This window comes from Hermetia illucens, chromosome 7, assembly GCF_905115235.1.
Source record: "Hermetia illucens chromosome 7, iHerIll2.2.curated.20191125, whole genome shotgun sequence".
NCBI lineage: Eukaryota > Metazoa > Arthropoda > Insecta > Diptera > Stratiomyidae > Hermetia > Hermetia illucens.
In genome coordinates, this window is record NC_051855.1 from 15,000,320 (window position 1) to 15,014,735 (window position 14,416).

General features: G+C 40.2%; 1 protein-coding gene across 5 annotated transcripts in view; it reads left to right on the forward strand.

The window, feature by feature from the left end:
- The window catches only part of LOC119660910 (protein pangolin, isoforms A/H/I/S), a 160,892-nt gene that overhangs the window by 99,876 nt on the left and 46,600 nt on the right, over window positions 1–14,416 (forward strand). For all 5 annotated transcript variants that reach the window (XM_038069871.1, XM_038069870.1, XM_038069873.1 and 2 more), the window contains exons 6-8: window positions 8,023–8,110; window positions 11,558–11,632; window positions 14,024–14,164. In XM_038069871.1, the coding sequence (XP_037925799.1) occupies window positions 8,023–8,110; window positions 11,558–11,632; window positions 14,024–14,164 (304 nt within the window). The remainder of the gene's footprint in view (window positions 1–8,022; window positions 8,111–11,557; window positions 11,633–14,023; window positions 14,165–14,416) is intronic.

The following is a 14,416-nucleotide window of genomic DNA, read 5'->3' on the forward strand; positions in this document are numbered from 1 at the left end:
CAGAGTATCCAGACCTTATAGAGCGAATCGAACGTATTCAGTCTCTCAAGACATTTCCATAATAGTTGCACCTAAGTGTCTTGATCGCCGCTTAACTATCAGTCAGAATAGCAATGTTCTGCCCCCTCTAGTTCCTTTAAAGAGCCTATTGCGTATATTTCCGCCTGGAATATGCTAGTATGCTTATCCAAGTATATTTTCCTTGGACCAATGAACCCGTCCTCTCTCTCTGCTGTGAGGTTTTCGTCAGTATATCAAGTAATCAGTTGCTGATTTAGGCCGTATGTCACAGCCTCGTTCTCCCAGTTTGCCTTGTTGCTCCAACGTGTTTCAAACTACTTATCGAAGTGAAACCTCGTTGTCATGTTATCCCCTCAATAAGTCGGGGTACCGTATAGAAAGAATATTAATCTTCCCTTGATTTAGGCAGCTCCCCGCCTCACTGATACTCCCGGCCATCCTGAAGATTGCCCTCCTTGAGACGGGGCTCTGTATATGCAGACAGAGAGGGGTTAATCCCATAAGGACCTCCAGGGATACCGTTGGGTATGCCCTCATTGCTCCACTGAGTTGGAGCTTGCCCTGAGTTCAGTTCTTTCTGTCTAGATTACCTCTCCATAGGTAATCATTGGTCTTACTATTGCAGTGTATATCGTAGTATTTCCCCCATCATCAGAGTCCTCGTAGCCGTATAAGGGTATTTAATGCAACTATTAACCAAGAAATTGAGATGGAATGATACCCTTTTTCGGATGCAGAAGTTCCAAAAAGGGTTATGTATCCTTTTGAAAGAAAATAATTTTTGTATTTTACTCGACCCTTTGTAATACAAGGAGAGAGTTCACGTAGGTAGTGCAACCACTTTTCTCGTCTACTATTTTTTCAGGGTAGGATTAAAAGTATCACATACTTTGGAAAGGATAGTGTGCTATTTAGATATTTAGTAATCAGTTTCCTTTGGGATAAATGCATTTTAATTAAAAGTCCCCATGTCTGCTAGAGCATCTCCTATATGCTCTTATTATTATTACATTTATCTGAGCGGTTGAGGGGGTTGTTCTGCTGCTTTTCAAATTCTTATTTGGGAAATTACATTTGCGAGATTTTAGAATACGAGAAGGATTACGTGAATGTTCTTAAGTGGATTCGGTTTACGGGATTGAGGAGTGATTGTATTGAATGTTGAGACATCGTTCATCGTTGGAATTTCAACCCCATTGATACATGATACTTCTGAACCCTTTCAGGACGTTTATTCATGTTATTTTACATTTGTATTCTGCGTAGTGACTCATACTATAAAAGTTTAAGTAAAAGCCGAGATGAACTGGTGGGAAGGAACTATGTAATTGTTATTGGACGGTAGCTCAGACGTGACACTGTTCCATTGAGGGCTATGCAATACAATCAGCGAGTGAGTTTATGGCGACTATATATATTGTATAGATAATACTATATTCCATCCCCGTGTCCCTCACATACTTCATATTCCTTAACAATAGACCCATTAGCCAAATTTCATAATAATGATTCATCCAGGAAACTCCATCCAAGTTCCTGCCACATAGAGAGAGCTATGACTGAAAAATTATTAAATGAATTCCAAGCATTATCCACTAAATGGCCATGAAAGCTTTTGTTCACTACAAAAGGATATATGATGACAACCAAAAATCAACTTAATATCAATGGATCATCCTCTGTTATTGCATAAAATCCATAAGGCGTATGAAAAGGAATATAGCAACTGAACGCTGGGAGGGAAGGAATATAGAATACATCATTTAACCTAATAACTAAATATGGATTATATATATTACACAATTGAGCGCTAGACCCTTCCTAAATTTTGATGGGTGACATCTCAATGAGACCCTTTTCAGACGAAGCATCATCAATATAACCGAAAAAGGACATCGAGATTTATGTCATTTGCACAGCAACAAGAGGCGTTTACGTTCTAGACCCGGCTATAATACGTTACACATACCACGTCCCTTTTATTTATATCATCATCATCGTCATCATCATCATTAGAGGATCATCCTGAGGGGAGGAAGTAATGAATGTTCACGACAAATTATATTGTTTCGAAGGTATCTTTCCTTTTAAATGAGAAGGGCTGATTTTTTTCAGGAGTAAAAGTATCTTCCTTTTTTTGTTTTGTTCGCCCTCCGTTATGGTTTCTTCGGAATATGTTCACAAAAAAAAAATATAATCAGCAAAAGGAGTTGCGATGATGTCCATTAAATTGTAATATGACATCATTATAATGTGCATCAATATTATTATAATTATATCTCTCCATATAGATGGACTTATTCTCCCCCAATTTTTTTTTTCTAATAGAGCATCCTCTATGTTCCTTCCTCCTTTTTGTTTACCACTAGGGACAAGATCGTTTTCATGTGATGGCTTTTCGCTAACTAATCACAACTTGTTACTTTATATCCTATTTGTCTTTCTGAATTAGATAATACGGATAAGGTTGAGAGAGTTTTTGGAGCTACTTTCAAGGATTTATAGAAATAAACTGATTTCTTTATCCTAAATAAGTGACACAGTAGCTTGCGTGTTTGCGTGTATATTTGAGGTGGAGGAGAGGCAAAGCCCCTGAGCACTCAGACCTTAGTGGTCCATGTATGTATCGCAGGAATTCCGTTAATGGTTGCGATGCTACTCGCTGCAGTTGGAGCACATCAGCAACAAAAATCTGATGTCTGATGCGTCCAAAGGATGGGGCCACTCACATAGAAAATGTTCCGTGAATTCCGCTTCCTCATTACAGGATGGACACATATCATTTTAGAGAATTCCTATTCTGAACATATGCCCAGCTAGTGAATTATGGCCAGGCAGAATGCCCACAATACTTCTGCAAGTCTTCCTGCTTGTTTGGTTCTGACAGCATTAAGGCTCAGCCACCTGTCATTTTAGGAAGTTTATTTCCAGTTTTGGAAAGCAGCATTAGCCAATTGCTGGTTCCGGTCCGGCCATCGGAGAAATTTAACCCTCTTTTGCTAAAGCATCTGAGATTTCGTTTCCCTCTACACCCCAATGACCGGATACCCAGATTAATTCGACCGTATTGAATTTAGAAACAGAGTAGAATCGGTTTATTCATTCCTGAACGAAGTAATGAAAGTACTACTCAACGCCCTCAATGCAGCTTGCGATGCACCTGCCCTTCAACCGCTCGTCAATCATCCAGGTTGCCGTCCTAAGGATCGCATACACTCCAGCCTGAAAGTTTATTCGAGAGGTAGAATCCTGCCCCAGAACCCTGTTCTCTTTTGGAACCATCGGTGTAGAAGACGTCGGTATATTCTGACACCCATTCTCCTGGTTCGTTCCAGTTCTCTTTTCATTTCAGGGACAACTTCATATCTTCTACCAAACAGATGGTTACCAGCTTGTCCTCACCTTCCACCGAAAGTTACGCTTTCTTATGTCCGATGTCTCAGGATATTGTCACACTTGATGATGTAGCAACCTCCATGTCCTCATTCCCAAGAAACTTCGCCTTCTTTCGCAGTGCCTCAGCTAGAAGCCCTCCCAGATTCACGGTGTCCGGGCTGTATGGATCTGTTTCCACATACCGACGTTAGACCAGTTGCGTCCACAGCACCAGCTTCCGTTTTTCCTAACACAGACGGAGGGGAAGGTTCTGACAGGCAAGTCTGTAGTCTCTTCTCCTTTGCGGCTAAAGTTTCCTTCTGCCGGGCCTTCTTCTCCCGTATTTTAATAGTTAGGTCACAGTGTCATCGACAGGCTGGCTGTAGTCAGGTTTTCAGTTTCTCTTATTAAGCGAGTTGCTGTACTATCCTTTCTTGTTGACCGCGCCATAGACACCGGGTGTAGGTTTTTCACTGAAGTGGAGAGCCTGTCTTTCACAGATTTCCCTGTGGGAGAACGTGAATTTGGTGAGGCCTCCAAAATCCATGCCTCCGTCACGACCTGATTTCCCTAAGTCGCGGGTGGATTTGAAGTCTGTGAGAGTTACAATTCTTTGCTTCCACCCTCATGTGTTTTCGGACACCCTTAGTGTAATAGTAAACTAACATAGGCTCCCCCACCACGACAAGGTAGTGTCCGAGGGGGGGCAGCAGGACAAAGCTGCTATCGAGAAGTTGAATCGGACTAACGCTTTCTTGGAAAACAAACTTAAAATAAAGACCTTCCTTACTGGTTTTCGTTTATAACGACCAGACAACATTTTCTTCTCTCTCCCTTATATTCAAAGTTAGCTCCTGTGAAATTCCTTCATGCTTCCTTGGCTTCCTTTCGGCCCCTTGGCGTTTAAGTTGTCTCCGTGATTAATTTGGTCCTCTTCCTATTTTGTTCGATTGGTTGATGTGATTTTTCGGCTACCTCAATTCTTCAAATAGGCCGACTATTGTTACTTAAGAATTATCGACGAACGTCGTCAAATCTAGCTTAATCTTAGACTCACAAGTTTTCTTTTGATAAGATTGATTGAGTCTAGAGATACAGATACAGATACTCATGTTTGGCTAGAGTCTCCAAAGACGTTTATGGCATTGTATTCTACTCGTTTCCCCTGCACGTCCTTACTTGAGATGTGTGGTAGTTTTCAAAACATAACGAGGCAAATTATTGAATCATTAAAGTGTAACGACAAAGTATATCCTTCGGAATGATTTGTCACGTGCTTAGTAGAAATATTGCCACCAGGCACTCACGTAACATTTTATGCCTATTAAACTGATATATGTATTGGTAATATGCCAGAATCCAAATTAGTGATAAAGATTCCTTTTAAGTTTCCGATTATAGTAAAGGGGGAAGGTTTCTGGGTTTCTACAAATTTCTGGTAACCCGAAGAATGGTAACTGTCACGTGAAGTATTGATACTGACTCATTGAGGACTACATTAGAGGGGGATGACGATTATGACAAATCAACCCTCGTCTTTAGGTTTTTCTTGATCGAAACCAAAACCATTAAAATATGGTTTACAGATTTGTTCTCGTAATTTTCAATGAGTGCGTTACGCTGTGTACTTGAAATAAATCATTATAATTAGAATGGGAGCTGAAAAGCCACGACTATAATGCATCTAACTTGCTCCGTTAAGGTCACGTGTTTAACGAGTCCCTAAGTCGACTGTTTTCTTCTAATCAACTGAGGCAGTTGATGGTTGAAATATACCATGCAAGTCGTATGCGCTTGCTGATGCTGGGATATTTTAGCTCCTTTTTTAATGACTTGTTTAAATTGATCGAATCCGTTCAGGAAATCATTTAATGAGTATGATGTTTTTAGTAGGATAGAAAGGGCACGAGGGGGGGGGGAGAGATTATGATCTGAAAATATAACGAAAGCTACTGAACCCTAAGGGTAAGGGCGTGGCGGGCCATCGGAAGTGCGAACCTAGGCGTCGATGTCGCTCCTGTACTAATGCGACCCTAGTCCTCAAGAAGGAAGATAAACAGATTAGCCGAGGCACACTTTGTGTGCTTCAGATTTATCTCTGCTACATACAGCATGAGCTGCTTGCGTAGGTGGTTCGTCAGTCCCCTTCGGACTTCCGATCGTCATCTTCTCCAACGTTCGTTGGCGGCGTCGACTGGATCCAGGTCGTGATGCGATTTTCCAGAGCGGAACATTTTCACCTTCGCATTCCTGACTCCTAACCGCGCTTTGTAGTCTCACTTTTCCAGGCCTCTAGGCACTCTCCATTTATACGGAACACGGAAAGGTTGGCTGTTTGCTCTGGAATTCCTTCTCCTTGATAACTACCCAGTCATCCATGGGAATCCTGGGGTTTTGAAGGCGGAAGGATTAAACAAGCTTGTCCTTATCCATACAGATCTTCGGAAACCAGATGTGAACGACCGATTTCCTGGGAATCTCGTCGTAGGGGATGACTTTGAGCTTTAGGCCCTTCAAGGCTGGTCACTGATCTTAGCGATGGACTGACCGAGAAAGTTCCTGTAAAATTGGTCCTCGCAAGTTATAACGTGAACCCACAGACTACCTGAGAGGAATCAAAGCAAGGGCAAGTGTTCACCATGACCATCTCAAACAGCCTGGTTCTAACGCTGGTTCGCACCTCTGGCTTTAGTTTGACGCTACCAAAATTACCATTTACCAGTGCCACACATGGTGGGCTTCGCCTTCTGCTCGTCTGCCAAACGTTTGATGTTATATTCTTCAACAATCATCTGGTGTTTAAGCATGTCCTTTTCATCTTGCTCGTCAACAATACCGACTTCCTTATTCTTCGCTATCTTGACGAGAATATGCATGGCCTTCTGGTATTCGCTTTAAAGGAGGATTCCAATGGACCTTCGCTTCTTAGCTGATTTCCAGTGACCGATATTCTTGTCGATCATTGCTTTTGAGGAGGCTCCTGGCGTCGACGGCTTCGGGTTAGGAGCACTATGGTTGGTGTTCGCTAGACCCAACTTGACGGCAGTTGAAACTCCGAACTACTAGCTCGTCTGCTGCCGCGCTACGGGAGGTCCTTGCGGTTGGTTTCGGCTGGCACCGATTGTACTGCTCTCGACGGTTACTTGATCTGGTATCTATGTACAACACACACTCAACGTTTGAATAAAGAAGGACACACGCATTTGTAATTTTAGCGATTCTAACTCTACGGTTTTCGAAATAGATTTATATCCTGAGGGGGAAAGATACATATGTAAAAAAGGACCTACCAGTTTCCGTGTATTTGAAATTTTGTTAAGTACATATTCCTATATTCTGTTGACTAATTTTGAAAATTTCTATCTAACTGGATAACATTTTGCAGAAGTAATAATATAGGGCATTGTGTAGTTGCTAGTATTCTTTTTCCCCAATTTTTTGGCTGTCTTTATTTCCCTATCTTTCGTTTTACCCCTCATACATACTCCTTGGAGTTTTGTCCTGGTAAATAACTTATACATATATGTCTGCATAACAATGCCACTGTTATTGCAATATCCAAGTATCGCACTTTACTGATAATTTCCTACTCTGTCTCCCTCACTTTCAGCTTCAATTTAAACCTTTCCTACGCCCTTTTATTTTTTTTTTAGCTTCGTACGCAATATTTCTGACAATGCCTTTGAATTATATAGTTTTTTTTCGTTAATAACAGAACCTGGCGAAGAAGTACTTCAATGAAGTCATTATATTCTCCTTTCCTTCATTCTTTGTTTCATTTATACTATCCGAGGGAAGCTTTTCCTCGCTCATGTACATGCTTCTTGCTCTAGGAGCCTTTGCTTTTTTTCCTCGAGGGTTTGTGTATTTCCTGCATTTACTGAGATTTTAAATTTCCAGTAAAAGTGCTAAACTCATATAATTACAAAATAGGTAATTCTAGACATTTTGCTTTTTTCCCTTTCCCTGTTCTCTATCCTTGCTTATGCCACTCTATGTTTCACTCTCCCAATCCCAACCCTTATCCTTGGTTACTTGGACTTTCACTTATTTTTCATTCTCTCGATATCCAGTCAACGTATATTCACGAAGTGAGGGTAAGAGTTCAAGTAAATTCGGGGGGGAAAAAAATGAATTATATCGTTTGCTGCAAATTACTTCATGCATCCCAAGCGCTAATGTCACTATTACAAACTGTGCCAATAGAGTCCTGAGAGGATTCTACAAATTGTGCACTTAATAATAATGTTTTCTTAATTTTGTGAACATCAAAATAATATTAAATTCATTTAATTAATTAGTTTAATTATATTTAATAATAAATATATGATAGAAATAATATTATATTTAATTGAGTAAGATATTATTAAATTTAAAAATTTTCCACTGTTTTTAGAAGGTATTCAAATTGAAAATTAGTAAAATACGACAACCAGAGATTGAAACTTATAATTAATAGATAATATATATTATAATTATAGCAATACAATTTATAATTACAGATTAATTTTATTTTAATCGAATTAGTAACTATACATATACTATGTTTCTTTTTCTTTACCATTTTGCATGTTTAGTATTCTATTTCATTAAATAAACTAAATAATGTGTCTATTTTATTTACAGGGCTCACAAGACCTACAATTTATTCATTTCCTCCTAGTCAATATCCATACCCAATGCTGAGTCCAGATATGTCACAGGTCGCATCGTGGTAAGCTTATTTTTTTTATATTATATATTTTTTTTAAAATAAAATATAACTCGTCCTCCAAATTCTCTACCTTTTGCTGCCTTTTACATGTTGGGGGACCCTTCTCCTCTGTTTGTAGATGAGCATCCTGATTGCTCGCCTTTACCAAACACAGTGCCTGCCGTTCCAGGTGCCTCCTGATCTTTGTACCACCTCTCAGTCACAGGGAACCATGGGGAAGGGAAGGAACATACCTCAGCGGTTGTCGGCCACACCTGTAGTCCGGTCCGACATTCCTCAAGCGCTGGCTTTGGGTCCTCCTTTGGCGCGTCTAAGGTTGCTCAAGGTGACAAAGGTAGTAAGTACACTGTCCGGATGCCGGAAAGACTTTGAGAGTTCCCTGTGGCAAAACAAAACAAATGACACAAGAGTGACCACAGTCTCCTCCAATCGCCTAGTGGTCTTCCTTTCCGAAATGGGGTTTGTGGTATCCATACCTCTGTATGATTTATTTTTGTTCCTTTTTTGATAAGACTACGACAGGTTTGACTTCCTTCCGTGGCGCGTTGCCACAGGGGACAGTGGAGAACCTGAAAATGTCAGTCCTAAAAGCATCTATATAGGAGACAAACAGGAAAAGCCAGTTGCAAATTCGAATAGAACAAAGGATCTATTGATAGAATTAGAGCAACCAATAAAGGTACCCCCACGCACTCAGGCGCCGGAAAGGACACCAGTTGAATTGGAAAAGGACATCTTATGCCTATCACAGGAAGTGAGCCATGTAATCGTGTACCAGATAAATGTTTGTATCTGTCTCAGACATCAGACAGACAGAGTTCTGTGCCTGTCTTAGATAACAGGCAGATTAATGACAGATGACAATCATGTAATCAGGAAATTCGTAGTAATACCCACTAGAACCGGAAGTCTAATTATTGCAATTGTTAGTACTAGGGTTGTTTCAAAAATAAGGTTCCCACATTTTTTCAGGCATAATGAATTTTTTGTTTGAAAAAACAAATACGCCGTTTGAAACGTTGATCTTCAAACTATTTTTCTATACAGTCGCCATTTTTTTCTACGCATTTTTTCTGACGAGTAATCCACTTTTGCATTCCCACTTCAAAGAAGTCCGCCGTCAATCCGTTGGGAAACCTAGAAACTTTGTCTTGCTACTCGCCGTCTGTATCGAATCATTGAAAATTAAGATCCGTGTTTGTTTGAAAAAAATGTATATTGTTTGCAAGGACATATCTGTTTGGAACCAGACAAGATACTGGAACCTAGGCTGGTATCTAGCGACCGAAATGGGACCCACGAAGGTAAAACAAGTTCAGTCATTTCTAGGACTAGCTAATTATTATCGGAAGTTCATTTGCAATTCTTAAAGATAGTTCGACCACTCAGAAATCTATTTCGCAAAGACGTCGAGTTCAAAGGGGCGGGAAAATACGAGCAAGGGTTTGAATCCATTAAATTGCCATTAATATCACCTCCGTAATTTTCAAGCATATTCTCGCACCACCAACCTCTCCCCCCCCCCCTTTCTTGTTGATTTATGACACCCCGAACTATCGAGAGAAAATTCGGGCTCGTTGTGAAAGCCATGCAAAAACCCTGGGTCCACAGGAAAAATTAGGCAAACGAATTTCATTCATTGAAAAGACTCCGGCCCAGGGGGTGATCTCCTCTATTTTCTTATTAGGTCTCCTTCGTCTGTTCGTTTGTTCGATTGTACGCAAGTTTGCCCCTCTGTCTGTTTGACTGTTACTTGGTCTGTCAACACCCCCTCTTACTGATTCGAGGAACCTCTTAGTGGTCGTCCGGCGCAATTAAGAAAGGATTTAAATCAATGGAGGGGGGGCCCTTGAGAATATAAGGGCGTTCCAAAAACGAAAAACAGCATGCAGATTCCTTCTGTAGTTGTCGTGGTTTCCTTGAACTTTCCGGAAACTTTGTTGGGAAACAGTGCGACCAAGCTATCGTCTAGCTCGGGTCCACCAAATCAAATTTTCGAAGGTAGTTGTATGAGGAGCAGGAGCATACTATACCTCGAGACTTTATCAGTTAAGGTAGGTGAGTCGGTGGTGCGCCATTAGAAAATTTAACTGACAATCTCGGACCACGGTTAACAGTTTCAAATGACAAGGCCTCAGTTGAACGTTAGAAGCGTTAACTGAAATTAGTTTTTCTCACAAAAATAGACTAGGATAGTCCCCATCAAGGACTAAAAAAATAAGCTCCCTGTTCATTTCACGCCCTATCCATCATCCAGCACAAAAAAGGCCCCTTTTAATATAATCAACTTTGATTTTTCCCTCATTTTTGTCACTTCCACTCACCACCATCGATTCCGTTGAGTAAAGATGTCGAACGAAGTAAATTCGTTTATCGAATAAGAACAACGTGAAAATCGACGTAAATTGAATTTATTTCGAATAGTTAGGCTCCATCTTATGTCTTTCTGCTTCCTAGTCTTTTTTTTTGTGTTTTTTTTCTTGTTGTATCTTTATCGCTCCCCATGTTGTTCCCTGACTTCGTTTTCCTTCTGAATCTTTTCTTGAAATTTCCTAACGTTGTCATTTTGAGATACTAAGTGAGTGTAAGCTTGGTACGGGTATATTTATTTGCCACCTCTTTTCATGTTCTAGGTACATAAACAGCGGAACCCTATTCTAAAGGAGAAAAGAGCGACGCTCATTATGGATTGTTTTGCTTCAGATTTTAGGTTGGATATGTCTAGTTGCATTATTTCGGCTAGAAATGATGAAAAAGTGTGGAGAGAATTTTTTTTTGTCTAGAGTTAGGTCATGCAATAAGAAAATATTGCTTGCGGGTTTCTTTTTTAAAATTTCGTATAAAGCAAAACCTTATTAAAATCGATTCACTGTTCATCTCTCTGTCTGTCTATCACGTACACTTTTCTCCAAAACGGCTGAACCGATTCAATTCAAATTTGGTCGACATAGTGGAACTATGAAATTCACGCATGCAACGAGTGACATAAATTTACGTGTAGTTTAAGGGGGGGGTGGGGGCTCCCCATACATGCAAAACGAATTTTTTTCGCCGAATATAGTCATAGTCTACCCAACCCCAAACCCAAACGGTTATAGCGATTAACACCAAATTCGATGGAAAGGGGAGAACTGTGAACGCTCACGCATATAGTGGAGTTACATCATTCTACAGCGAATTTAAGGGGGGTCATACATGCAGTCTGGGGTGTAAATGGTTTTGTTTTTCACCAAACATAATCACGTGGGGTATCAAATGAAAAGTCTCGATTAGTACTTTTCCGAAGCCGTCTTAGTTTTGACATTTGTTGGAAAGGTGTAGAGTGCGGTGGTGTTGAAAGTATCCCAGAAAAAGTTGAATCTTCACTTTGAAGTATAAGAACAAAAAAAAGCCAAACAGTCGACTTAACTTAAGCCTGATGTATTTCTATTTTCTCTCTCTTTGCAGGCATACGCCATCTGTATATTCAGCAGCATCTAGTTTTAGGAGTCCATACCCATCGTCATTACCAATTAATACAAGGTAAGAATTCGATATTTTTTTAAAAAGAAAACGTTTCGATTCAATAGACGGAACGTAGACAGTAAGTTTTGCAATCGAACTTTGGAGTAGTACTGTAGAGATTATGGCTAGTTTCTTGTCGATATAAAATGATATAGCCGACAACGAATTGACTGAGATTTGAAATATCCTTTTACTTTTGTGATTTGAATTTAATTTATTAAATATTACGCAAATATAAGAAATAGTAAACTGTGCTAATTGCAAAATTTAACTAATATAAATGAATAACCCGCAATGGAGTTCTCGTTCTACCTTAATGTGTTACCTATCCACTATCGCTTCCGCTTTCTGATCAACACGCCCACAGAGTATCTTATCGTTTTATTCCCGACAATCCACGTCCAATCCAGTCTCAACTTGACCATGCTCGCTCCAACTTCGATCGATGGGGGACAGAAAACTGATTAGCCGATCCTTGCGATCGTCGGAAGGGTTGGAACAGAGTTGTTATCCTGATTTTCTCGACCTTCGGCAGGATGAATTTCCTTCGTAAAAGCCCCTCGATTCTTCTCCTAGATATCGAAAATGTCGGCCGAAGTGTCATGCCATCGACTTGGATAAGACAACCACCCTTAATGCGAGTACTGCGAGCATCTATCAGCGATGCCTCCACCCTTTCTCCGTCACAGACCATCGATGCAGTTTGGTTGCCTTGTACGCATGTAACCATCTATTGGTTGCCACCAACTCCTTCCATGCGGTCATGTTGGACGCCACCTTGTCTGAGAGATATGTTGGCTTGTTTGGTGGCTCGTACATTGCATCTACCACACACCTAGAGATATGATTAATATTTTTGACAAATTTCGGAGAGCACAAAAATGTATCTTCTTGCAGCGAGCATGACTTGCGCTCAGAACCGTCAAGTTCGAAATAAGTCCACAGCCACTGTGGGAATGTTAACGCGAGGAATCAGATATTGTACAAACCCAATTGTCTGAGGTACCGCTGTAAGATGGTGTGCTTGCCGTTGACATAGAAGAAACCGGACACTACAAACTGATCCTGCTCCCTCTGTAGTGATGTGCGATCTTGAGGGATCCGAGCTATCTCATTGAAGGTACCTCCACTGCCACCAGGTCCATAATATTCCCATGTCCATATAGCACAGCGATCAGCATATCATAGTATCCAGTTCGTGGTAACATTCTACAGCCGTTAAATATGTCGATACGACTTGAACACCTAAATTTCCATGATCGACTTTCTAATGCCATTTGTCCATGCCATTCACCGACCTGATTACCTCATCCATTTTCTCAGACCTGCAATCTCAGATTACCTCCGACAACTCTGGCTTGACCAAGCTTTTCGACGTGGTACCCAGCACAAGGCTCGCCCACCCTTCGATGCGGAATGAGTATGAATATCCTCAAAGAGCTTTTAAGTGGTTCACTTTCTTGCAGGTTTCACTATCCATCTGTTCTGGGTTTTTTTTTATCCAATCCAGGACTATCGTTGAATCACACCAGCGATTTACTGTTGCTTCAGATGCATTTTTGAAATCACCCTTTTTATTAGATCTGCATCTTTCAGCTCCAAATTTGGAAGCATAAACTTCCTTTTCAATGGCGAGTCTTCGCATGACTATCTTCTGTTTTGCTATAGACGACCCCCCCCCCCCAATTACCTATCCAATATTGGATAGGTATAGCTGGGGGATATCGAATTGGTGGACCTCGGCGCAAAACCAGGATGTCTGGAGTTCCTTATTAAGGCAGGCCTAGACCGGATACCGGTTATTGCGCCGTTGATGATGATGATGATGATAGCTGCTCCAGCTAATCCGACTAAGCCTGACAGACTTGTCACTCGCTCGCATCAGTTGTCGACAAAACGTTCGTCAAGTATGAGACTCGTAGTTACTGCTGGGTAGTTGTAGGTGCGCTACGTCCTCTTTTGCCTCTGCACGCAAGTATCCCAACAAATACGGGAGCTTTTGTATATCTCCTATCGCCTGGTTGTTGCCTATCACGGCTTTAAAGGGGTCTATGAATTAACCCCATTTTTTACTAAACTTTAGAGTTTCGGCAGCAGACATGCATACTGGATGGCCAGAAGACTCTTCTTCTCACGCCTTTTCTTGGATTTTGGCCTGATTCCTCTCAACCGCTCTCAACGCTCCAAATTTCGGCTCCATGAATACGATAACTATAAATGCAGTAAAATGTTATGTAAAGGAATATAAATGCAAAAACCTACTTTAAAAAAATAAATAAATAAAATAAATAAATAAAACAAATAAATAAAATAAATAAATAAAATAAATAAATAAAATATATAAAATAAATAAAATAAATAAATAAAATATTATTCACGTTTATTTCTCTTTTCTTTTCTACTTGACAGTGATTTTTCGTTTCGTTTTTCACCAAGTCTATTGCCTTCAGTTCATACACCACCACATCATGTGCTTAATTCACATCCGGCTATTGTAACGCCCGGTCCAAAACAAGAAATTAGTCAAGATGTTAATCATCGATATGGACGGTAAGTAAAATTATATTATAAGATTATTTTATTTAGATATTTTATTTTGCCGCTGCGGGAAAGGTGAATTCTTATATCACTTGCGATTTCAGATTTCCGCCATTTTTTCTCACTGAAGAAAACAAGACTTGATTCTAGTCTAGTTTGTAGATAACGTATCTTTATTAGCAGTAGATATAACTACTGGTTTTCTGCACTTGTGATCATTTGTGATCAATTTTAAAATTGTTATTAAGTTACTTTAAGGCCTAT